The sequence below is a fragment of the Mesoplodon bidens genome, assembly GCF_964165515.1.
Source record: "Mesoplodon bidens genome assembly, chromosome: 3".
Lineage (NCBI taxonomy): Eukaryota > Metazoa > Chordata > Mammalia > Artiodactyla > Ziphiidae > Mesoplodon > Mesoplodon bidens.
This window is the reverse complement of record NC_138178.1, coordinates 149,393,582-149,418,756: the sequence shown is the minus strand read 5'-3', so window position 1 is coordinate 149,418,756 and position 25,175 is coordinate 149,393,582. Positions and strand designations below refer to the sequence as shown.

The following is a 25,175-nucleotide window of genomic DNA, read 5'->3' as shown; positions in this document are numbered from 1 at the left end:
GGTACTGCATGTCAGGCCCAAGGACAGGCACATGTGCAGCCTCCAGTCAGAGACCCAAGGGACCGGGATTGGGCAGCAGGTATGGGTGGGGGGAAGTACTCACTAGACCCCAGGCGCCTACGTGCCAGGCCTGGTCACTGAGTGGGGGACAGCTGTCATGCACACAGGGCTCAGTGAGGGGGGGACGGTCCTCCAAGGAGCACGCTGTGGCGTGGAGCAGAGACCCCTCGTCACCCCGGCAGGTGACGGTCCGCCTCCGGACGCCAGCGCCACAGCTGAGAGAGCACTGTAAGGGCCGGACTGTCAGCACGAGCTGGTCCTCGCCCAGCCGGAGGCCCACCAGCCTGGCCCGGAGGGCAGACAGCACCCTACTGCCCCATGTCCAGTTCCCAGGCCCAGAGAGGCCGAGTCATCCTCCTGCGGTTACACAGCCTGAACCACGGCTGCAGATACCAAGCTGAGGTGCGTTTTCCACATCCCTTCATTTGCAACTGCAACATAGGTAGGTGCCAGAAGCAGTGACCAGCAGCCCCAGTTTCTCCCTGGCCCCCAAACAATATGCCCGGCTTCTTCTTTCCCACCCGGCCTGTGACCCTAGAGAAGGAGGAAGAACAGGGAGCAGGAACCCAGGCCCTCGCTCTAGTCCCAGCCTTGGCCACTGATTCCAAGACCACACGGCAGGTCACTTCACTCCCAGGATCTGTCTGCCTGAGGCGGAGGACGAGTCTCCCAGCCCTGCCCTGCCGCTGCCCAGGCCCAAGACCCAGCTCCTGACTTCCGCCCCTCCTAGCCAGGCCCGGGCCTCACCTCGCCCCAGGGCTCCACGCTCCAGGCTGTGCAGCGCTGCAGGTTGCAGGCCTGCGTGGTAGGGGGCTTCTCAGGCAGGGCCGCACACTCGGAGTCCTCAGCAGCCTCCTGGACGCCGGCGCCATCAGACGAGACACAGTAGACGGTGCGGGACTGGGAGCCGCCCTCACAGGAGGCCGAGCAGGGTGTCCAGGGCCCCGTCTTCCAGCTGGCATGGAGCAGGAGGGCAGTGAGGCTGGCCCTGTAGCAGGGGCCAAGGGCCAGGCCCGAGGGGGCACAGGAGCGGAGGGGGGAGCCCCACCTGTCACATTCTCTGAGCATCAGGCCGTGCAGGTGAGGGGCAAAGAGCCCTACACAAAGGCCAAGGCCAGGCCCTGCTCACCCATCCCCACCACTGCACACTGGTCCCTATAAACACGGAGCCTGGCCGCCTCCCTCTCAGCGTTCCTGTCCTCACCTGCGTCCCCCTTCCTCCTCCTCACCAGGTCAGCCATCACCCCCAGCCAGACTCCATCCCCTCTGAGCCTGAACTTAGTGGGGGGCATCTCCCGGAGGGGCTGTGCTCACCCAAGTGGGGAGTGGCCCTTCCTGGCTGTGGGGCCCAAGGACCTAGAAGAAAGGGCCAGCCCACATGCAAAGCCACGCCCACCACCATCCCAAGAGACCAGCCGCCACCAAGGCCACAGGGAGGAAGGACTGCACAGCCCTGCGGGGAGCCTGTGGCCAAGGAGCACCTGTTCCTGCACACACACTGGGCCCCAGCGAGGGGCCACGCTCTGGGCCGGTGCAGGTAAGAGGTCCCTTGTGCACAAACACAGGCACTGCCGATGCCCTCAGGCCCCTTGGCCTGAGCCCTGGCCCACTCCTTGGCATCTGCCAAGTCCCCTGACAGCTCAGACAAACGGGGCCTCCGATACCCCCCCAACCCTCTCGCCGCCAGCATGGACATCTTGGGCACTGTGTGGGCTCACGAGGGCGGACAGAACAGCCCGGGGTCTCATGCTCAGGACCCCCCACTGCCCCCGCCCAGCTGACGGCTGGGTCCTCCCCCTCTGGCCACAGCTCTGAGGAGCCCCCCAACCTCCTTCTTTGCTCAACGCCTAAAGCGGCCGAGGGACCCCACTCCCTTCCCACCCAAGAGCTTGGGTCCCGCAGGGGCAGAGGGGGCCTGCAGGGCCTCACCGCTTGGTGTGTGGGCAGGGCTGAGGGCTGCAGGGGCGGCGGTCAGCTGGCCGCGGCCGGTGCCGGCACAGGTGTCCGGGGTAGACCTCACTGTCGATGGTGCAGAACACCGGGCGGGTCTGCTGACCTGCAGAGGCCCGGCCGCAGCAGGCAGCCAGTCAGTCCAGACTCGCCAAATGCGTTCTCTGGGCCAGGCACCCTTCTGGACACGTCACCTTGATTAAGCCTCAAATGACCCCCTGGGGTAGGCTGCCATCACCCTCCTCAATTTACGGCTGAGGAAACTGAGGCTCAGAGAGTTGTATCTGTGGGCGACGGAGCCCCGCTCTGACACCTGACCATTGGCTCCAGGCCCAGCCTCCACCAACAATGGAATACTGTCTCCTGTGAGATGCCACTGCCTCGGGGAAGCCCTCTGGTTCTCTCAGGTTGGGCGGGGGCCCTTCCTCGAGTCCCCTGATCTCTGGGTTTCCCCCAGGTGACCCCCATGACGTGAGGCTGTCTCCTCTACTCGTCCACCTCGCACCCACAGCTGGAGCGCCTGGCAGAGAGAGCCAAGCCCCGCGTGCAGCCGCGCCCCCTGACCGGGGCCCTGCCCTCACCTCCACCGCACGTGGCACTGCAGTCGCCCCACGAGCCGTGGCTCCAGCTGAAGCCGGGCCGGGGGGTGCTCAGGGGCAGGTGGTACTCGAAGCGCACGCCAGTGTTGGGCTCCTGGCTGATGAGCTGTGCAGGAGGGTCCCCACTTGAGGCCTGATGCCAGGGGGCCGCGCCCGCCCGGCCCGCAGCCCTCCTGCCGGCCGCCCCCCTCTCCCGCCAGCCCCGCTCACCTCGACTATCAGGGGCTCCGAGGTGGGGCCGCGGGCATGGAGCCGCTCGGGTGCCAGGTCCCCCTCCGCTCCCCGCTCATAGTGCAGGATGGTGCTGGCCACAGGTAGGGCCCGGGCGCCCTCGATGGTCCAGTGCCCGTTGAGGTAGTATTCACCACGGACGCTCCTCACCGCTGTGCGGGGCGAGCACCCAGGTCAGCTGCCCTGGCAGGACCCGCCCCCCTGCCCCAGACCCAAAACCTGCCTCACCCAGGAAATTCCTGCTGGCGGCCGCCTCCTCAATGCGGATGCTGGTGGCCCCCACGGGAACTATGAGGATCTGGTTGTAGCCTGAGGGGACAGAGATGCTCCGGGACCACTCGGCCACAGGGAGGAGGTGGCCCTGAGGATGCTAAGTGCCCGGCAGCACAGGTGGGGTCAGGGAAGGGCGAGGAGGACACTGGCAGGGCGGGGTGCTTGGGAGAGAGCGTTCCTGAAGGAGCAGACGGCCTTACGGAGCCCAGAGGGCCGGGCGGGCTCCAGCACCCGTACTGACCGGGAGGGGAGGGGCAGATGGGGACAGTGGGGGAAGGGAGGAGGAGGCATCCAGGTGGCCGCCGGATAAGGGGGCAGAGACCCTAGTGTGAGCCCACAGGCTCCTGGACAAGGGTTTGGCCTCCACCCTGAGGCGTGACCTCAGGCCTTTCATGACCTGAGGGCCAGATCAGACCCTCTAAGTGCCATGAGAGCAACTCAGCCAGTGAGGGAGACAGGCCAGGAAGGAGCAGGTAACAGGCCCTTGTCTCAGCTGTCTGTGGACCCCGGGAGGAGCCCCACCTCTGCTGAGGTCATTGGCATCAAAGACGCCTGTGACGGGGTAGCAGGTCGTGCCATCACCACCACACTGCAGACACCTGTCCTCCTGCTTCGACGAGTCCAGGTTGTGGTCACAGCCGACAACCTGCCAGGCAGAGATGAGGGGAGATGGGAGAGACCAGAGTGAGTCACGGTCACACCAGGACTTTAACCCTGGCCGCGTAGCCAGGTCCAGGAGGCGCAGTAACCATTCACTAGCCATGGGGGCCGAGTAAACCTTGAATCTGGCCTGTGGCTGACAATCCACCTCTTCTGCCTACTCGGCACCCGTGTCCCCTTCTCTGGCAATAGCACCTCATTTTCCTTCCTTTGTGGGAGCCACCTCTCTCCCACAGAGTTTGCATACAGTTCCCCAACAGTGGCTTCGGGCCAATCAGCAGGTTGTATGCCTTGCTCAAAGCTCACAGGGGGAGCCCCAGACCAGGACAACCCAAAGGCAACCTCAGGTTGCTGGAACTCCTGGGAATAGGGCGCCCTGTCCCAGGGGGTTGCCAGGCTGGGACAACTGAAGCCTGGGCTGCTGGGCCTTCTTCACACCTCATCAGAAGAACCTGTCTGCCCCTAAGCGGACCGAAGAGACAAGGAGAGAGATGTTTCCAGCATCATCATTCAAGCACCTGCAGCCAGCCAGCCAACCCCTCCCTCAATAGCATTTTTTTTCCAATGGCATTTTTTTTTCTTAAGTCAGTTTTAGTTGGGCTTCTATTACTTGCCCATGAGCCACAACTACTGAGGCCGCGTGTCACAACTACTGAAGCCCGTGCGCCTAGATCCTGTGCTCCACAACAAGAGAAGCCACCGCAATCAGAAGCCTGTGCACCTCAACGAAGAGTAGCCCCCGCTCGCCACAACTAGAGAAGGCCCACGCCCAGCAACAAAGACCCGACACAGCCAAAAACAAATAAATAAAATAAATAAATTTAAAAAAACAAAAGAAATACACTGGCGAATGTATTAAAATATTTATGTCTGGAAGATTTGAGGATACAGGAGAGAAGGCTATAGGGACATTATCTTCAAGTATCTGAAAATAGGAGGAAATCCAGGGTGAGAGAGGGGAATGGAAAGAATTAAGACTAATGGAAGAGGTTCATTTAGTATAATTGTGAGCAGCTGTGAAGAGCAGAGTGGAAACAAAATTACCCGGAACAGGTGGTAGCCTCAACGTTCACGGTGCCACCCAGAGGGTTCCTCTTACTGTGGGGCTAGAGTTTTCAAAGGGCAAAGGTAAGAGGGTCACAGGGCATCTGCGATGCAAGGCACCTTAGAAGCTAGTCTTGAGAAGATGTCAAAGTCATGAGAGCCCCTGGCCTGCTGGTGCAGGGCTGGGTGAGTCTGCAACAGGCCCCAAGCCATCTGGTGGGGGTGGGGGCATAACTCACCCGGCAGCTGCCATCCACGCAGATGTCCCGTTTGCCAGGCTCGCAGGGTGTCCCGTCTATGACGGCCTCCCTGTGCTTGTAGTAGAAGCTCTCCCCCTTGGGAATGCAGTTCAGTTCACATTTGTTTGGGGCTGCGGCGAGCAAGAGGGAAAGCTGAGAGGCTGAGCGAGGTTCAAGGCCTGTCCTAGCAACAGCGAAGTGTGGGCAGGGGCCAGAAGCACGCACGCCCACGACTGGGAGGGGCCTACAGCGCCTTACGTACTCCCAGTGGCTCAGAATCCCACCCCCAACCCAGGGAGAAGGGATGCTCTCCCCGAAACTGCTGCATCTCTGGGAATCCCTGGAAATCAAGTCGAAGAAAAATCCCAGAATAAGGAAAAAGCTAGACATTTGAAGAGGTCTATCTCGGCCTTATTATTTATAATAGTCCAAGTTTTAACAATCAGCTACTCCACTATCTATCACTAGAATATTACGCATGTTGACTCTGCTATTAAAAACTATGATTATGAAGACTAGACAGTAATGTGGGAAGATGCTTATAACAGAGTGCAAAGTGATACTATGTAATAACTACAAATATGTAAACAGAGAGAGAATAACGTGAAAAGGGCTAGCATAAAATGCTAGCCCGGATCCCATGAAAGAGACAGGGTTAAGGTGTTTTTCTTGTTTCAATTTTTATATTTATCTAAATATTATATACCCATTGTTTAAACAGCCCAGAAGTGCTAATAGGATTGTAATCACCTCCACCCAAAGAAGGCATCCCTCAACAACCCTTTTTAAACTTTCCTCTGTGTTCTAATTTTTCTATAACACATATTTAAATTATTTTCAACATACCCTCACCTTAGGATCCAGGAGGAGCAATGAATGCAAGCTACCCCACTGGGGCCGCCCCCCTCTGGCCAAGACCCCTTCCCCACCCCAGAGCACACACAGGATATGTTTACTGATTTGGAATCCAGAGTGCCACAGAGTTTCCAGCAGTCATCCACAGTGAGCAGTGAAAACTACTGCTCAGAAGGATTATCCTAAGGTATGCTCTGACTCATCTAAAATGTTTTAAGTACACGCATGTTAGTGTTTTTTGTTTGGTTTCTTGAACTGTATTGCTCTAAAAATTAATGACCTACATCTTCCTCAAATTTACCCAGAGTAGGGCTCCGGCCCCAGGGACTCTGAGTAAATGAGCTCTGGCCACATCAAGCCCCCTGCAGGCTGTGCAGTTTGCCCAAACTCGGGCACAGACTCCACTCCCCACCTCGCACCCCACCCCCGCCCGGCCCCCCACCATGCCTCCTGCCACGTGAGGAATGCTTCGCAAGCAGGCCAAACAAAAGAAGTCTCAAAACGGCAGAGGCTTGGCCAAGGCTTTGTTTGAAAACGTATGTACGGAGGGGAAAAGGATGGCAAAACCTCAAAACGACCACCACTGTTGTGCCCTGCTGGGGGTACTGGAGGTTTTTCTTTAAATGTACTTGACAACGTGTCTATAATATGGTAATGAGAACTGCGAAATGCAGTCAGTGTAGCAAAGAGATCCCCCGAAGATGGGGCCCAGCATAGGGCAACGGGGGCGAGGGGCAGAAGTCGGAGGGACTCGCGTACTTACCGCCGTAGTAGGGCAGCCATTTGTACCGCCGCCCCTGGAACTCCTGGCCATCAAACTCGGCGCACTGCTCCGCCCTGAAGTCGCGGGAGCCGTCGGGACAGCTCTGCCGGGCGAAGGGGACAAGGGAAGGGGCTCGTGGGTCCACCACTGGGGTCTGCCGCCCGGTTAGCCCCGGGGAGGTGGGGTCCTGTCACCCCAACCCCCGCTGTAGCTTCGGGGAGGTGGAGTCGGGCCCCCAGGGCTCCCGTGCGCCCCGCTCTAGGGGCCTTGGGCTTTCCCGGGCGAAGCTATCATTTCAGGGGTGGGTGAGGAAGGGGTTGCTGTGCACCGACAGGAGGGCCCCCCAGGGCTAGGATGTCAGCCGAGCAGGTCGTCCGGGAAGCTGTCCCCCACCCCCGGGGGCTTTACCTTACCTCGCGGCGGCAAGACCGGTGGCTCCGGGAGGGGCCCACGCAGCCGGAGCCCCCATCTCTCCTGCAGGGCGAGAGCGCTGGGAAGACCCGAACCCCCATGACCCAACACCCCGCGCCCTCCTGGGGCTCGCCCGCAGGCCCTCCCAGCTTCGGTGGCGCCACCTGGTGGGCACCCCTGGGCCCGAGAGGTGGCAAGGAGAGGAAGGGTGTGGCCGCACACATAAATCCCTTTAGGTAGGTTTAACCAGCCCTCTGTTTATACCTGGGAGAAGCCAGACCCAGAAGTCTAACTACCCCGGAGTTTGTCTAACTTGGGGCCACTCTGCCTCTTAAAGCAAATTCCCAGAGAAGCCTCGAATTCTGCCCTTGGAGACACAATAAGATGTAACACCTACCCACTTGGTGGTTATTCTGCCATTTAAGGAGTAAGTGAGGATAAGGCACTTAGAATAATATCTTCTCTCTCGCCCTCTTCACGCAAAGTTTTCAGGAACAGTTAAACCCACTGACAGGCAGGGTGTCATCACCCCTTCCTTTGCACCCTACAGTACCTATCAGAGTGCAGAGCACAGAGCAGGTGCTTACTAAATCACTTGAGTGAAAAACATCTATACTTGACAAAGAGGCTGACAGTAGAGAAACCACACAGGTTAAACTGTTGAAGATTATTCATTAATTCAACAATTCACTACACCTGCCAGGCACTGCATGAGGATCTAGAGACTCGGGGTGGATGAAGCAGGAATGGCTCCAGCCCCCTGAAATGAGGTGGTTGTTGCAGTCAGAGTGGAAGTACGTGGAAATGACTCAATTTCAAATTCTCCACTAACGCTGCTCCCAGCACAAATCCACTGCGTCGTAGGTCCTGCCCCTGTGGCCTGGCACTGGCCCGGGACACAGAGCCCAAGACCCAGCTGCTCCCTCACGCCTGCCCTCTTTTACAAGCTGGCCCATTCCCGCCTTCCTACCTCTGGGAGTAGCAGGGGCGCTCCCGGAAGCTGACGCCCCCTCCACAGGTCCGGCTGCAAGGGCTCCAGCTGCCCCAGGAGCTCCAGGTGTCACTCTGCCGCCTCACCCTGGGAGCCTGTGGGAGGAGACACTCAGGAGGGACTCAGCACTCGGAGCCCCACAGGGTGCTCAGGGCTCCCCCGAGGCCCCCTGCCTCAAAACACCCCCTCCCCTGCAAAGAACCTGAGATCTTGTCTCCTAGAGCCAAGCCTTCAGGATGGCAGCACCGCCAGGCACCTGGACAGATTCATTTGTGGAACTGGCCAGCTGTCACCATAAGAAGCTGGGAGCTGGCCTTCTCATCCGTCAACGCCACCTCCACCAGCCGCCCCTACTTCCCAAGTACAGTGGGCAAGCCGCCAAGCTGGGGGCAGAGATCTCTCCCCTGACCGTGATATCCCCTGGCTGGGAAGAGCCTGGTTTGAGAACCAAGATGTCTGCGAACATTCCCTTGAATGGAAGCCCACGGATCAGCAGAGCATGCCCTTCCAGGAGGGAGATACAAAAGGGCAGGAAGAACAGAGTGTGATCAGGCAGGTAGGGCTCCACCTGTGCGGGGAATGTTGCCCACGGGCAGCGCCATGCTTTTGTAGCTCTGGCCTATTAGAATAAGAACTTAATCTAATCGTGCGTGCATGCGTGCGTGCGTGCGTGCGTGCGTGCGTGCGTTGGAGTGGGGGCTGTGGTTTCTTCCTGCCGATCTGTGGCAGGGACTCCCAGGACTCCCCCAGTATCCATCCTCCCCTTCTCCTATTAAGAGAACCCTTGACTCTTAGCTGGATACCTGGCTGCCTCCACCCCAAAATTCATTTCCCAGATTTCCTGCAGCTAACCACAGCTATACCACTAAATTCTTGTCAGTGAGATGTACATAAAAGTGTTGGGTAGCAGCCTCCAGTACAGGCATACCTCAGAGATATTGTACGTTTGGTTCCAGAACACCGGAATAGAACAAATATCGTGAAAAAGCAAATCACACAAATATGGGGATTTCCCAGTGCCTATAAAAGTTGTTTGCATTATACGGTAATCTATTAAGCGTTATGTCTAAAAAAAAAAAACAGAAACAAATGTATGTACCTCAGTTTAAAGTACTTGGGACTTCCCTGGTGGCGCACTGGTTAAGAATCTGCCTGCCAGTGCAGGGGACATGGGTTTGATTCCTGGTCCAGGAAGATCCCACATGCCACGGAGCAACTAAGCCCGTGCACCACAACTACTGAGCCTGCGCTCTAGAGCCCGCGAGCCACAACTACTGAGCCCGTGCCACAACTAATGAAGCCCGTGCTCCTAGAGCCCATGCTCTGCAACAAGAGAAGCCACTGCAATGAGAAGCCTGCACACCGCCATGAAGAGTAACCCCCGCTCGCCGCATCTAGAGAAAGCCCGCGCGCAGCAACCAAGACCCGACACAGCCAAAAAAATAAATTAAATAAAATAATTTATTTTTAAAAAGTACTTTATTGCTAAAAAATGCTAACCATCATCTGAACTTTCAGAAAGTCGTAATCTTTTTGCAATAGTAACAAAGATCACTGATCATAGATAACTAACAAATATAATAATGATGAAAATTTTGAAATATTGTGAGAATTACCAAAATGTGACACAGAGACACAAAGTGAGCAAATGCTGTTGGAAAAATGGCACCGATAGACTTGCTCAACACAGGGTTGCCACAAACCTTCAATCTGTAAAAAATGCAATATCTGCAAACGCAATAAAATAAGGTGTCCCTAAGAGATAGCTTGCATGTGCATTTGTCCTTTTTCTTCTTCCTCCTGTATTCCTTCCTGCTGTTTGGAAATCAGATGTGATGGCTGGAGTTGGAGCAGGTTTCTAAACTATAAGGTAATTTGGGAATGGAGGCTTCACATAGTGAAGCAAAGATAGAAGAACCTGGAGCCTGGAGGATGTGGTGAAACAGAACATCCCTAGACATCTGACCTCTGGGTGTTTATTTGAAAGAGGGATCAAGTCTTTCTTGTGGAAGGACTGTTATTTGGGATTCTGTAACAGGAAAATAATCCTAATAGATACAGTTTCCCACCCGAAAGATCTGACACCCTGCAGCTGGCAACAGAAGCCCACATGCTACACACATATTCTCTCATTCACTCCTCAGAACAACCTGACGGGCCCCAGTGCATGGAGAAGAGAGAGGCAGAGAGAAAGGGAGCCACGTAGGAACAGGTGGACACAATAGCACTCCAGGCACTCTGCTGTTTCACCAGGTTCCCACCGACCTCACCTGGAGAACCAACGCCGACACTAGCCGAGGCCTAAGGAGCTGGAGAGGTGTTGGACTTGATTTCTTGCTCGGAGGCAAAAGGTGGACTGGAAATATGTCCTGTTTGCTGGAAGGGGACTTTATTTTAGGGCATCACGACATCAGAATCTCTAGGGGAAAAAAATCCCTGCCATTTTCCAGAGGAAGAATTCAAGTCCTAACGTGGAAAAGCAAACTCTTCCTCCCGTCGCGAGCCACCCGCCGCGTCACGGGATCTCGGGTGAGGATGGAGGTTTGCGCACGCGCAGATTACTCACGGCGCTGTTCTAGCGCCTCGGTGCCAAACATCAGGTTTTCCTTGTTTTATAATAAAACCAGAACCCTGAATCAGAACAACTCACACACGCAATGAACCACGTACAAAACCAAGAAGGAAGGGCCAGCCAGACCAAAGGTCTGAGCTTTCACTCCTCAAATCATTTACCCTTCAGTTCTAACTGGGCCAAAATCGCCAAGCTTCCCAAAACCAGCGAACCAGAATATAAAAGTGTTCTCTCTACGAATTTAACCTGAAATTTACTTGGATCCGTTCCTGTTTTAAAGGGGAAGATACTGAGTGTCGGGGTTGGAGGGTGACTTTCCAGGGACCACAAGCACCTCCACTCCAGACTCATCACTACAATATAAGAATTCTGGAAGCGGAACACAAGAACTGCTGCTTTCTCATCCTGCCGCCTCGGCCTGGCTGCTAATTACCTCTGACCAAGTCCTGTTTGGATGTCACTCTCACTCCTGAAGCACGAGACTGAGCCTCCCCAATCTACCCTTCCCTACGACTGGGCTGGGCTTACTGGCGTGGGCAAGGCAACAAGGGGCACCCCTGCCACCCAGCCACCTTGTGCCATCAGGATGGGGTGGGGGGAGGACTCACCTGAATACAGGACCCCTTAAGTACCAAGGCTTACAAACCTCCCCTTGCCCCCGAGCCCAGCACCCCTGAAGCAGGCATCCTAGAGCCAGGCCCTGTCCTGTACTTCAGTTTCTCTGACAAAAAGAAAGCAGCCAGCAGCATCACAGACACATCTTGTTTCTCTATAATTACCCAAGCCATGAGCCGCATGATGGTGTGAAGCCAGAATGAGCTGCTCCAGTCCACCCTCACCCTGGGCCTGTCCTCACCTGCCTCCTGACGCTCTCAGCACCCCACCAGCTCCTCCTCCAACCCCCACCTGGGCAACTCAGGAGCCCCTTTCCTGCTGCACTGTTCCCAGGGGATCAGCTGCCCGACGTGCATGGGTGAGGGTGGGAGTGGGAACCGAGGCAGAGGCGAGGAGACTGGAAGTCCCCCTCGTGAAGCCTCCCCCGACCAGCCTGGGGTTGGGGGGTGGCAAGGGGCGTGGTGCTTTACCCCTCCTTAATCAGCTACTCACTCTGCTCAGGCTGACCCCTGTCAGCACTGAGAATGATCCCATGAAGTTCTGGGGGTCCGGTGGGGGAGTCCTGGCCTCAGCTAGATCTGGGCATGGGGCTGCACCCAGCTAAAACCAGCCTGAGCCACACCCTCCCCCAGACAGTGCAGGGGGTATGGAGAGTTTTCAGCCCCAGCTATCCAGGTGTCTCTAAGGGAGAGAGCACCTAAGAGGCCCCAGGTTGCTATGGATACCTTGACTCACTTCACCTGCATGCAACCTGTGGGTGGATATTATTACCCCCTCCCCCCCCATTAAAGGAATCTAAGACCTGGTGATTTGCTTAGGGTCACAGCTGTTAGGAGGTGGCTCTGAGTTTCACCCTGGTGTCCTGACACTGTCACCATGCCCCCCCCGCACCCCGAGCTCTGAGCTTCATGCAGCCAGGCACTAGGATAAAGCCTGTGCCGAGGACCTCAGAGTGTGGCACTTAGGGAACAAGGACCATGGGGAGGCAAAGGTGACCCGGGGAAGCCAGAAGGTGGTGGAGAGCACATGAGGAAGGGGGCTCTAGCCCACTCTCTGCTCTGACTGTGGCCCATGCTAAATCCGTGGGGCTCTGGAGCAGTGCCTGCTGCCCACTGCTGACGTCCATCCCTGCCTGCCCCTCTCGGCCCTGGTCGGAGGAGTCCTTCTCATCCCCCACTCACATTTCCACTGAGGCATCATTCCCCCTGCCCTCCCCAAGGCAGCAAACAGTTTGGGTCCTTTCTCAGGGGTCCTCCTGCTGGCCTCGGAGGGCTGGGTAGGGCTGTGGGTCTCCCCTGTGGAACACTCTCCAGGGACAGGATGGAATCTGTGCCCTCCATCCTGTCAACGCAGGAGACAGCCTCCAGGACCAAGCCCTGCTCTGCAGACAGTCCCTTCCCCAAAGATGGGTCCTGTGGTCTAGAAGATTCTCTGTACCTCCAAAGAACCCAGGTATGTTCGCCAGGGAGCCCTGTCCTTCGGGCCCCTGTTAATGAAACCACTACTGTGATCACCAGTTGACTTCCCGTGTCCACTTTCTAAATTTGCGCTAATGCGGTAACCACTAACCACATGAGTCTATTTAAATTCATATTAATCAAAATCAAATAAGATTCAGTTCCTCAGCTGCATTAGCCACATTTCATGTGCTCAGTAACCACATGAACTGAGTGGTTGTCTTATTGGATAGCACAGATGCAGAACATTTCCATCATCTCAGAAGGTTCTATCGGTCAGCCCTGCTCTAGATGCTAACCCCAAAGGCAGTGGGGAATGGCTGGCACCCCAAACCTCCCCACTGAGGAGAAGCTGAGTTTGGTCCCAGGCTGGTGGCAGACATCTGGTGGGATGGGCCACTTGGCCCTGCATCTTGGCTGGTGCCAGCACTGACCCCCTCTTCCTTCCACCGTGATAAACCACCCGGACAGGACGTTCCCAGCATTAGCAGTGCCCCCCAGCACCTTCTGAAGGGGGAGGGCGCTGGGACGTTGCCAATTCTGCAAACTGTGCCCCAAAGCCAGGAGGGAAGTTTCAAGGTCCCACCCCTCTTTGAAGGAGCTGGGGCCGAGGTTTCGCCTCCTCCCACCCCACCGTCCCCGTCGCCGACATTGGCCCTCTCCTGGGGATGGCGCCACTGCCGGGGGTGCTCCAGCCGTCGGGGGCTCCGGCCCGCGGCCAAGCCCTCGCCCCCGCCTCCCCAGCAGGGTCCTCCCGGGGCGGGGCGGGGCGGGGTGGAGGGGAAGGGTCGAACTCACCGAGGACCCGGGCGCCGGGGCCAGCAGCAGAAGCGCGAGCAGCAGCAGCCGCATCTCGGCCTGGCCTGCGGGAGAGGCCAGGGTTGGAGCGCGTGGGGCGGGACAAGGCGCCGCCCCACCCACCCCGAGTCCCGCGCTCCCCGCGGTCTCCAGGGCCGGCGCGGCGGGGGCGGCCTGTCCCTCCCTCCCGGCTGCCCACAGGTGACCCGGACACCCGCAGAGGGACTGGAGGGGATGCCGTGGGGAGCAGCGGAGAGGCCGTGCCACTCACACGGTGAGGGAGGGAAGGCCCGTCTATAACCGGCTTCTAAAAGTTCAAGAGTAACTTCTTTCAGGGTTTCAGAGGGAAGGAAAGAGGGCAATTAAAAATACGTCCTTAAAAAAAAAAAAAAAAACTTCCTTGTTAAAAGACCGGGAGTTCAGAATCAAAGCAATCAGACTCACTGTTTTAATTCAGCAAGAGATTCTTTTTAAAAAGCCATTACAGCGCTTGTTTAAAAACTCGTTAATAAAAATGTTTTTTAAAGTCTCTGCAGGCACTTTTAAAACTCAACTTAAATGCTTTAAAAATGTTAATTGTATCTTACTTTAAACCCAAGCCAGCATTTCTCTGTACTGGAGAAGCTCCACAAGCAGATTCCCTAAGGTGTGTGTGTGTGTGTGTGTGCAGAGTGAGTGCAGTGTGTGCAATGTAGTGTGTGTGTGTGTGTACCAAATGCCTGTGTGGAGTTTGGTGTGTGCACGCATATGATGTGTGCGAGTGCAGCAGGTACAGAGTGTCTGAGTGCAGTCTCGTGCATGTGTGCAGTAGGTGTGCATGTGTTTACATGTCACTGTACTGGAGAATGACATACACAACGTGCCCCTTTCAGTACAAAACATTAAACAAGTACTGGCTTGTATGCTTAAGTTTTAAAATCTGAAATTCTACCATTGTGCTCTTTAATTTTCTTAAGCATAAAATGATTGCAGTTTAGAAGAACAAAATAGAGCATACCTAAGCCAAGTTCAGCCAAATATAACCTGGCATATTTAACCATGCACATGCTCCGTTAGTTTAGCACCAACTGTGATTCACGTAGGCATCATTTTCTCTGCAAACCGGAGGTCCCCGCGGCTGGCGTGGTGAGGGCGGTGGCGTGCTGCCTCCCGCTCGCACCGCCGCGGTCCAGCCCCGCCTCTGCGGCCCCTCGTGTAAGAACCGCGCGCGGGAGGGGAAGCCGAGGTGCCCGGGGAGCCTTGTTCTCGGGCTAATGGCAAAGATGCTGCTTCTCTAAAGTAGAGACTGCCTTCAGGGGGCGGGGATGAGCCTAGCTTAAGGAAAGACAGCAGGAAGGACTGAAGAAAAGAACTTTATTTATAGTTGCTACTGGGAGCGGCGGACTCCGGCCGAGCGGGTCTGCGGCTCCGCGCGGGGCGTGCCGGGGGCCGGCGTCTAGGGGCCCCTCGCGCCCTTCCCGGTCCCCACGCGAGGATCTCCCCAGCGCCCGCCCCGCGGGGGGAACGGGCCCCGTGCAGCCCCCCGGGCGGAGAGGGGCGGCTTGCGACGTGAGGCGCGGGGTCGGCGGCGCAGGGACCCGGGCTCGGGCGCTCCAGGCCCACAGCCGCAGCGGCACTGGGGAGGGGGCGCGCTCGGTCTCCGGAGACCCGCGCCGGAACGGCGTCCGACGTGGGGGGAGGGCAGAGGAGGCGGGAGGGTTGGCGCGGGCCGCCTGGGTTGCGTCTGTCCACCCGGCCCCAGCCCCCGAGGCTCCCGGGGTTTCCTGCGCGTCCGCGACCTCCCCCACCCCCGCCCGAGGGCGCGCGACGCGGAGCGGGGACCCGGCGCCGCGCCCGCCTCAGCGGAGAGCGGGAGGCGGCGTCTCCTCCCGGGCCCCCCAATTCCTCCCACGCCGCTCTCCCCGGGAGCCGGGCGAGGCAAATTCCTGCAGCAGCCCAGGGGCGAGCTGCCCCCGCCCCCGGGGTCCTGTCCATCCGCCTCCTACCTGTCTCCCGGAGCCCGCTCTGTGGGTGCCCGCCCCAGCCCAAGTCTGGGAGGCCGGCCAGGCCGCCCGGAACGCCTGAGGAGGTTGGACTTTCTCTCCCCGCCGCTGGCTGGCTTCCTCCCCGCCCATCTCCCCCCATCCAGCTCTGCTGACATCCATCCCCGGTGACCTGCGATGCCCAGGGCCTCCATCCCTTTGGGTCTATGCCAAGGCTTGGCTTGCCCTTCGCTTTTGGGGCTGGCACCAGTCCCATTTCCTCTGTACCCAAGTCTTCCGGTTCTGTGCCATCCTTCCTCCATGCCCACCTTACATACAACACAGCCCTGTGTCCAGCCGTCTGCTTGTCTTCTACCCCTGAATTCTATGCTTCAGCCACAACTGAGTTTCTCCACGCACAATCTGCTGTTTCCCACCTCCCAGCCACCATTTCCCACTGCCTAGAATGCACTCTGGAAACCCCCTCTTAACCTTGCAAACTCCTAGTCACCCCTCAAGATCCGCCAAACATCATCTTCTCTAGAACCCTCCCCATGCCACCCCAGGCTAAGTTGGTGGCCCCTTACTCCCTCAGTCTCCATCTCTGTCTGCTGTAGTTCTATGGTGCATCACACAGCAGGGATCTGAGTCTCCCTAATTCAGCTGTGAGGTCCCTGAGGGTAAAGCATGCATCCCTGTCATGTGAATTCAAAGCTCTAGTTGGGATCAAGGTAGGAGCTCAATAAATGCGATACATTTAATTTCCTTTCCTAGTTGTCCTTTTTTTTCTCAACCAAGGCACTCCTTGTCTGCCATCTCTGTTTTGGAACTGGAAATCACCTATCCCCAGAAAACTAACACTGGCCCTGGGGCACTCGGAGGTGGGGAGGTCACAAGGTTGAACCCTTTCCCTCATGCTCTTCTGTCTTCAGCCCCTTTCCCAGCCCAGCTACTGGGCATTTCTCCCCTGGCCTCCTGAGAGTCAGAGAAAAGTCACCAGTGGGGAGCTCATCCCCTCTTCAGACCTCCAGCTCCTGCAACTCATCTCCCTGGGCCATCACAGATGCTCAGACAAAATGCTTATTAAAACGTAAGCATGTTGGGCTTCCCTGGTGGTGCAGTGGTTGAGTCCGCCTGCCGATGCAGGGGACACGGGTTCGTGCCCCGGTCCGGGAAGATCCCACATGCCACGGAGTGGCTGGGCCCGTGAGCCATGGCCGCTGAGCCTGTGAGTCCGGAGGCTGTGCTCCGCAACGGGAGAGGCCACAACGGTGAGAGGCCTGCGTACTGCAAAAAAAAAAAAAAAAAACAACCAAAAACAAAACGTAAGCATGTTAAATCTGGCCCATTTCTTACCTGTCAGTGAAGAGAGGAGATGCAGCAGCTGTGTAGCAGGGGCCCCTAGGGACTTCTGTGAATTCTTAGGCAAAGATAAAGCTTGGCAGAGAAAAGGGAGTGGGATTACCCAAAGCCTCTCTAGAAAAGGAAAATCTGTTTCTTCCATTCAAAAAGCCCCACTCCCTGCTCCCCTCAGCCAGGAATTTTCGGAGCTTGGTCAAAGGTCCTTGTAAAGTGGGAGGCAGCTGCTTCTCCTGCTGTGGGGTTGAACAGCCGAAGCACCTCCCGGATCTGTTCCTGGTTTCCCTCTACGATCTATGATCCCTTCTTCTCAGACACGCCGGCCCATGATTTCTTACTCCTCACCCCAGCGGCAAAGGAGACCCAGAGGCTGGGGAGGCAAAACCCGCACACAGTGCATCCTTGGACCCACGAACTGGGCTCTGGCAGTTACTGGTTAGGGCAAGCACTGGCCTTTAAGCCTCATGTCCCACCGCCTCAGAGAGACATGGTGAGCACAGTGCCCAGCACATAATTCTTGTTCATAAAAATGGTGTGCATGAAAACATGGTGGTTTAGAAGGAAGATTCCAGGAAAAAGTGTAAGACCTTCTCTTCCATTGTACATTCCCCTCTGTACTGGCCCAGTGTCACACTCACTGTGGCTGCACCAGGCTCCCTCCCACTTGGGGCTGGGGGTAGGGTCAGCCTGGGGTGGCAGAAGCCGCAGGAACCTGCTCTGCCTTTCATTGTGTGTGAACTCGGGCAAGTCATGTCACCTCCTTGTCTCAACTTGCTCACTCGAGCCTCACGCAGAGGGTGGTGGAGTAGGGAAGTAACTGGCTTCTATAAAGCTGCTACCAGGTGCTCAATAAAATTTAGTTCCTTTTGTCCCATGCTCCCTCCATCCATATCCTGGCTTCCCTACATCTTGAACACCTTTGTAGATTGCAGATCTAGGGACACAGCCAAGAAATAAGTGGCCAGATCTCTTTGTGAGGCTGGGTTGGGATGGGGAACTGAGAGAAGAGGGAGATGGCGAAACCTCAAAAGCCTCAGGGCTCCCGGGATGCACCTCGGCCAGGAAGCCTTCCCTGTGCTCCCATGGTATGGGGTTTTCCCTAGCACTTTGAGCTACTGCAGTGATGCATTTGTCTCTCTTTCTCCCTTTAAGTTGTGAACTTTGCAAGGGCAGTGCTCTGTGTTGTTCATCATTGAGCCCTGTACCAGGGGTTGGTAGTGGCCCTGAAGGTGCCCCTCAAGAGAGTGGCACGGGAACCATGGCTGGTTGACGGTCTCCAGCTGCCAGATCTACACCGCATTCCTAAAGGCTCTCTCTGCTTCTGCTCCCTTCCTTTTATCTTTGCTGCATTTCCCCCAGTAGATCTCCCGTGCACCTAACCTGACCTGACACACGGGGCTCTTGGTTACAATCTGCAGAAGAGGACGTGGCTAACTTAGAAAAGTTATTCAGAGGAAGGACATTGGGAGCTCCTGGAATTGACAGGAAGCTGGAGAATCAGGCACAGAAATGGGCTGGAATCACAGAAACGGTCATAGATCATGGCCCAGGACCAGTGCTGGTTAGGACATCCAGCTGGACACTTGACTTTGGGCAATACTGACCCATGTCACCCCCAGAAAAAGCCCCTTGTAGACTCCAGCCCCAACAGGAGCATGTCGGCATCCTGACTGCCAGGACCCGGGAAACAAGACTTGGCAGGTTCCCCAGATGGGAGTTCAGGCGCGGGGCTACACCAGAGAACAAATGTCCACTCTCACCCTGTGGCACCAGCACTCGGTATCTGTTGACCTGAACTTAGAGAACGCCGCTTCTCTCCCTTCTGCTGTTTTGGATGGTGGTTTATTTATTTATTCAGTCTTTGAACACCTGAGTGCCTGTGGGGAGAGTAAATGTCCAGTGGTGGTAAACGCTTAACAACCAGCTCTCTGGAGGAGAAAAAGCACTGCTTTGTAGCGTTGATCAGTTTCCATGGTGTAAACACCCCATGGCTGTTTTCAAGCTACCGAAGCAATGTCACTAAGCACAGGGTTGCACAGCACCTCTCCCAAGCCGTGGACTGTAACACACAGATTGTCCTGCCCTTGGTGAGTTTACCTTCCAGTAGGGCACTGCATTCTACCCTTGTGGGCTCCTGTAGAATAAAACAAAGCTTACAACCTGAATATTCAAATATTTCCACTATAAAAGTCACAACTTAGGCTGCAGCCCACTAGGAATCCAAAAGGGAGAAAAGAACACTTCACATTTGAGCATTTCTCCATTTACCTCCTACCTTCTCCCCACCCTCCAATACATATGTCCATTTCCCTCGGTATAGCCCCTCAGAGTTGGGGGGTGGGAAGGAGAGTGTTCAAACACTCGGTGCCACTCCGCACCCCTCCACACCAATCCCCTTTCCTCCTTCCCGCTGCCACATCCAAGTCAGGACCTTGAACAGGAAGTGAGACGTGACGGGGCAATGCTCAGTATGGCTGACGAGAGGCTGTCACACACCACCTGGCCTTGGAAGGGAGGGTTACCCTCAAAGCTGGGACAGAAATAAAGGTTCCTCAACCCTCCCACTGACACAAGGGCCATCCAAGACAGAACAGAATTCCTGGGATGTCCTTCTGTGCCCTGGGGCCTGAATCCAGATCCTGGGACAGGGCACCAGGGGGAGGCTGAGGCCTTGTGAAGACCCTGGGGTGTGGGCAGGAAACTGCCCTGGGGCAGAAGACCGGAGAGCAAGAAAAAGGAGGAAAAGAAGGGGTTTTCCAGAAAACTTGTCCTGATTGGCTCCCACCCAGCAGGTCTATCCTCAGAGATCTCATCCCCTTCCTTCCACATGGACACACACACATACACACACGCGCATGCGCGCGCTGCAAGGATCCGGGCTACAGTCTCCTCTGGAGAAGCCAGTTGCCTGAACTCCTGGAGACAGTAAGTGGCTGGTGTAAGGAGCCCCCCTCGCCCCCCCTCTGCTTCCTGAGGGGGAAGGGCTCTGGCCTTCGTGGGGTGTGAGGCCAGCCTGCAGAGCGCAGCCTGGAGGGTCCCTCTCAGCCTAGCATGGGTGGCCTGGCCTCTAGAGCACAGCTGGTGTCCCGCGGCTGAGCAGTGTGGCCTCGGTGCCTCAGTCGTTGCAGAGAGAGGGCAAGGTGTCATTCTCTTGTTGTGGGTTCTGACTCTGGCTCGGCGTCTGCTGCTCTGTGGCTGCTGTCCCTGTGGGTTGCCAGGGACGGGTCCTGGATTGGGGGCCCTGGAGGCCAGCAGCCAAAAGACTCCTGAAATCCTCTCCTCTGGGTTTCTCTCCATCACTCTCTCAGGACACTGCTTCCCTCCTCTGCTGCTTCAACCTCTGTATTTGGATGATTCTCAGCCCAGAAATGGAGATGTGACTGTGCCTTGTGCCCAAGGCCTGGAAACATTACCCAGAAAGTTAGAGGACCTGCACCGCGCAATTCAGAAACAGACTTTCCAACACTCAACTTAACGAGGGGGAAAGTACTAACTTTTTTATCTTTTTGCTGTGCTTCTCTAACCAGTAAATTTTAGACCCATTATCCTGGACCCCTATTTTAGAGTACAATGCCACTTAAAGATAAGTGGTGTTGTGGTTACTTTTGTATTAAAACAGACTTACAGACATACAACATGGACAAACCTTGAGAACAGGGTGCTAAGTGAAATAAGCCAGATACAAAAAGACATTGTATGATTCCACTTATAGGGGTTACCTAGAGTAGGCAATTCATGGAGACAGAATAGTGGTCACCAGAGGCTGGGGACGGGGGTGGAGGACGAATGGGGAGTTAGTGTTTAATGGATACAGAGTTTCAGTTTAGCAAGATGAAAAGAGTCCTGGAGATGGATGGTGGTGATGATTGCACAACGTTACGAATACAAATACCACTGAACTATACATATAAACTATTTACGACATTATAAATACAAATACCACTGAACTATACATATAAACCGCTCACAACGTTATGAATACAAATACCACTGAACTATACATTTAAACTACTCACAACATTATGAATACAAATACCACTGAACTATACATTTAAACTATTCACAACATTATGAATACAAATGATTCACTGAATACAAATCATTCATTTAATGATTATAGTGATAATCATTAAAAATGATTAAGGGAGTTCCCTAGTGTCCTCGGGGTTAGGATTCCGGCCTTTCACCGCCATGGCCCGGGTTCAATTCCTGGTCAGGGAACTGAGATCCTGCAAGCCTCGCGGCATGGCCAAAAAACAAACAAACAAAAAGTGATTAAGATGGTAAACTTTATGTCATGTGTATTTTACCAGAATAAAACAACAACAAAATGCATTATGAAATAAAATTAAAACTTTCGTTATCTTAAAACTCCAGAGACATTTCGGCCTGTGGCTGCCACTCTGGGCTATGCCCTAGACCCTCAGGGTCTCTCATGTTCCTCTGTTGCTTGAGCAGCTTTAGGTAGAAATTTTGAGAAATGCTGTCTGCCTTTACAGAAGAGAAACCGGAGGCCCAGAGAGGTGATCCAACTCACAGTGCCCTCTGTCCTGGAGGTAAGCAGCACAGGCCTGGGGCAGCCCCTCCCACTTTCTTGCTGTATGCGTCTGGGACTGTTATTCATCTTCTCGAAGCTTCCATTTTCTCACCTGTAAAATGAGGATAACCCTACTCACGGGTGAGGTGAGGATGACCTGAGACAATGCTTGTGATGGGCTCAGTGTAGGGTCTGGGCACGTTAACAGTAAATGCTCAATGGACGTTGGTTTTATGGGGCAAGTACGTTCCTCTGGGGCTTTTCTTGGTTAAATGAGGGGTAAGGAGAAGTATTAAGAACCGTACCACCCTTTATTCCTCCTGCATTCAACATGGTGACACTGGCTGAGGACAAACCCATGTATTTCTCAATATGTCACAAGTGCTCCCTGGGGAGTAATCCTGTGTGGATTCAACCCCACCACCTGTTTATAAATACTGGGTCTCTTAAGCAGATAAGGCCAACTGACCTCAGGCTCCACCAACTCCAGCACAGCCTTGTAAACAAGGGCAAAGTGGTTAATGTTTGTTCTTACTTAAAACATGTTCCCACACATGTGCCCTGTTTATATCATCCTGCATGGAAATCCCCTCCTGTGGACCCCTAATCCACCCATTACTTCACGTATTCACCAAACATTTATTGAGCAATTTCCAGGAGCCCCAGATGGGTGGGTGAGTGCATGCACCCAGCTCCCTCTTACCACTCCGGCCAGCGCGTCCCCACACCTGGCAGCAGGAGGGTTTGGGTGGCTGGGCAGAAGGCACACCTCTGTGGTCTATGTGAAGGTGCCCACATTGGTCTGGCTCAGAGGCATCAGGGTGCATGGGACAGTTTCCTCTGCCAGCCTCCCTGTCCAGAGAGCCAGTCTGCAGACAAAGGCTGTCTGCTCTGAGAATAACGAAGAAGGAGTGTGTTGGGGAGGGAGGGGGAGCCATAGGAACGTCAAACCTCAGGGAGATGGAGGTAAGAAGCAGGTCCCTGGCCCCCACCAGCCAGAGACAGAATCCTGGAGCAACACAGTCTGGGAGGGAGGGGCTTGTCGTGTGAGAAACTGGCTGGGCAGAGGCTGGGTGAGTCAGGGAGGGGCTGTGGGAAACAGCTGGCTTGGCTGAGTTCCCAGTGGAGAGATGCAGCCAGACTTATCTCCAGCTCCAGGGGCAGGAGCCGGGCCTGCTGAGGGGGCGACCAGGCCTCGCCCGCCAGAAGGCTGGAGCACAGCCAGGAAGAGACAGGCAGCCTTCCAAGCACCCAGGGGCCAATGTGGAGGGAGCCGAGCTCGCTGCTGGCTGCTCTGCTCAGCCCCCAGCTTGGCAGCTCCCAGGCCTGGTCTCTGGGGAGCTCCAACTGGGACAGGGCCTCTCTGGGTCACATCACCTGCCTCCCCTCACAAAAATGTTCACCAGTGCATTTGACTTAAAAACAAAAATCAATTTATGCAGCAATTAATGAATGCTTGGAGTGCCTTGGTGAATCACCTCTTTAATGACAAAAGTTGCATAATCACTTGTAACAAGTCTATGACTTCATTATTTACTTATTTAAGTCATTAGTTTATCTATTGCACAAGCGAGGAAAGGGGGGATTCTAACCCTTGTTGGTTAGAAAGAGTTCCCCAAAGGATGATGGGACAGGGAGAGGACCCGGGCCCCTGTCACTCCTGAGGGTGGGCTGCTCTGGGGTCATTGCTATGGGCCCATCTGACACCAAAGTGGTGCCCGGGCTTAGCGGACAGGATCCAACATCAGCAGAGAGTCAAAAAGGCGATGCCGTCAATAGCACATTAACCCCTAGGCAGGCTGGCTGCACCATGACGTTCCCACAGAGGCTGAAGGCCTTAACAAACAGCCATGGAACTCACTTCCAAATGCCCAGTGAAGTAACCTGAGAACCAGAGTAGCCACATTAACAAAAACGGGAGTCTAGCCCATCTCTCCCAGGCCTGCCTTAGAGATAGCACAGACATGGAGGGAATCAGGGTGAAAGCGGACACCCTCTTGGCATCCTCAGACCTTGCCCCTGGGCCCTGTGCAGGTTACCCAGCATAGGAAAGCCCTTTCCCTCCCACTGGGATGTTACAATACTCAAGCCTGATGACCTTTTCAAACTGGATGACCTTCTGGCTGGGTTTGGCGTCTCAGAAATAAGACTTCCCAATGAGATTCCACAACGGCGGAAGGTGGCAGGGAGGTCATTTTCAACATCTCAGAAAATCTGAGGAAATCACACATTCACGTCTATCTGGCTCAAGCAAGTTAAAACTCATGTCATTTCACTAAACATTTATGCTATCTTATGGCAGATGTAGGTAAATCCGATTAGTAAACAGAAAAACAAATTATTTCCCAAATGAGTTATACAGTTCTTGGAGGACAAAATCTCTGAAAATCTAAGTGCAGGATAAAGTTCCCCAAAAATCTCTCCTCAGTTTCCTTGACAGATATGTGATGACCTTACTGGGAGAGGATGCAGCAACCCTTAAAAAACTCATTTATTTCAGGTATTTAGGTGTAGTATAAACATTTTTATCTAGCTGCCAGTGTTGTTTCCACTTTTAAATCATCCTTGTATGTACACCTTTGAGTTTAGTGGTTCTTGACTAGGTCTGCTACCCAAGAAAACGAATCCAGTCAGAATTTCACCCTCGGTCCACTTCGAGGTGTTCTATGGGTAAAAGGGTAACAAAATCCTTTCCTCTTTTGCATGAGGAATTGACCTTGGGTTACTACATAATTAAAACAGTTTTAGGGAAAAAAAAGACAGAGGCAGCAAGAGTATGTCACCCTTTCTCCCAAGAATTAAGACTCCCAGACTTGGTTTCTGAGGCTCTTCCATCTCCCTCCATTAAAGGGTCTGGCATACCAGGCACAGAAGGGCCAGCCCATGTACGAGAATCAATCTTTGTCAATAAGAGGCCCTGTGTTGAAAGGTCCCTGTGGTAGGTCAGGTCATCATCCTCCATGGTTTCTACAAGGCATTTAATGAAGGAGGTATAGTCTAAGTAAAAATGGAAACAGATTTAGTTAACAAATTAGGTTTCCCTCTGAGTAAATCAACTGAATCCAAAATCCAATTATCCTTGGGTGTCTCCCACGTTCCTCCTTCCTGATTTTGTTTTTAGCTTATGCTCTTTGTCTTCTTGCCGATTCAGATTCTTCCCTTGTTCCCAAACTTGGTTCAAACCTTATGCTGCTGGAGGAAACTCTGCTTTTAAACCCTGTCTTTTGTGGATCCCTCCTTACTCTGCTTTCCCATTTAGATCATGTAGTGAGCCAACATTGTACTTGCTTGTACTCAGGCATGCTGTTTCACTTTTAACCAGATCCTAAGCTATTGGTGGGCAGGGCCTCCTCCGACTCTGACCCACAGAAGAATCCCCAGGGAGAGTGGTTGTGCTACAAAAAGCTGGGTGCTTACCTAGTGATGCAGGAAATCCAGCCTCATTACTCCTGCTTCTCAGTCTGCTTGAGGACATTCTTCCTTCTCATCGAGAGCACCATTATCAGGGCCCCTAAGAATCAGATACCTATCAGCTGATGAGGACAAGTCATGATGCTGCTCTGGCAGACTCTAGTGACACTGCCTACAAGATTCATAAAAGCAAATGATGCTTCTGATTCGCATAGGAGGGCAAGACACCTTCTTTGCTTCTTTTTTTTAAAATAGTTTATCTATGTTTCTTTTTTTTTTTTTAACATCTTTATTACCTTCTTTGTTTCGTGATGCCCTTGGCCAATGTACCCAGGAACACATCCACCACCTCTCCTCTGCTTCTTCTGAAGACAAATAGGCCAACTCTG

At 54.6% G+C, this 25,175-nt stretch overlaps 1 protein-coding gene across 1 annotated transcript in view; it reads right to left on the bottom strand.

The window, feature by feature from the left end:
* PAPLN (papilin, proteoglycan like sulfated glycoprotein) overlaps positions 1 to 14,621 on the bottom strand; it is a 34,037-nt gene extending 19,416 nt beyond the window's left edge. Inside the window, exons 1-14 of the mRNA XM_081229747.1 lie at positions 14,516 to 14,621; positions 13,790 to 13,846; positions 13,519 to 13,583; positions 8,056 to 8,171; positions 7,088 to 7,148; positions 6,675 to 6,777; positions 5,057 to 5,187; positions 3,636 to 3,759; positions 3,069 to 3,149; positions 2,820 to 2,992; positions 2,592 to 2,715; positions 1,990 to 2,116; positions 808 to 1,015; positions 104 to 286 (exon numbers count right to left, since the gene is read on the bottom strand). Of these exons, the coding sequence (XP_081085873.1) occupies positions 104 to 286; positions 808 to 1,015; positions 1,990 to 2,116; positions 2,592 to 2,715; positions 2,820 to 2,992; positions 3,069 to 3,149; positions 3,636 to 3,759; positions 5,057 to 5,187; positions 6,675 to 6,777; positions 7,088 to 7,148; positions 8,056 to 8,171; positions 13,519 to 13,583; positions 13,790 to 13,846; positions 14,516 to 14,564 (1,602 nt within the window). The 5' untranslated portion in view covers positions 14,565 to 14,621. The remainder of the gene's footprint in view (positions 1 to 103; positions 287 to 807; positions 1,016 to 1,989; positions 2,117 to 2,591; positions 2,716 to 2,819; positions 2,993 to 3,068; positions 3,150 to 3,635; positions 3,760 to 5,056; positions 5,188 to 6,674; positions 6,778 to 7,087; positions 7,149 to 8,055; positions 8,172 to 13,518; positions 13,584 to 13,789; positions 13,847 to 14,515) is intronic.
* Between the last annotated feature and the right edge of the window lie 10,554 nt (positions 14,622 to 25,175).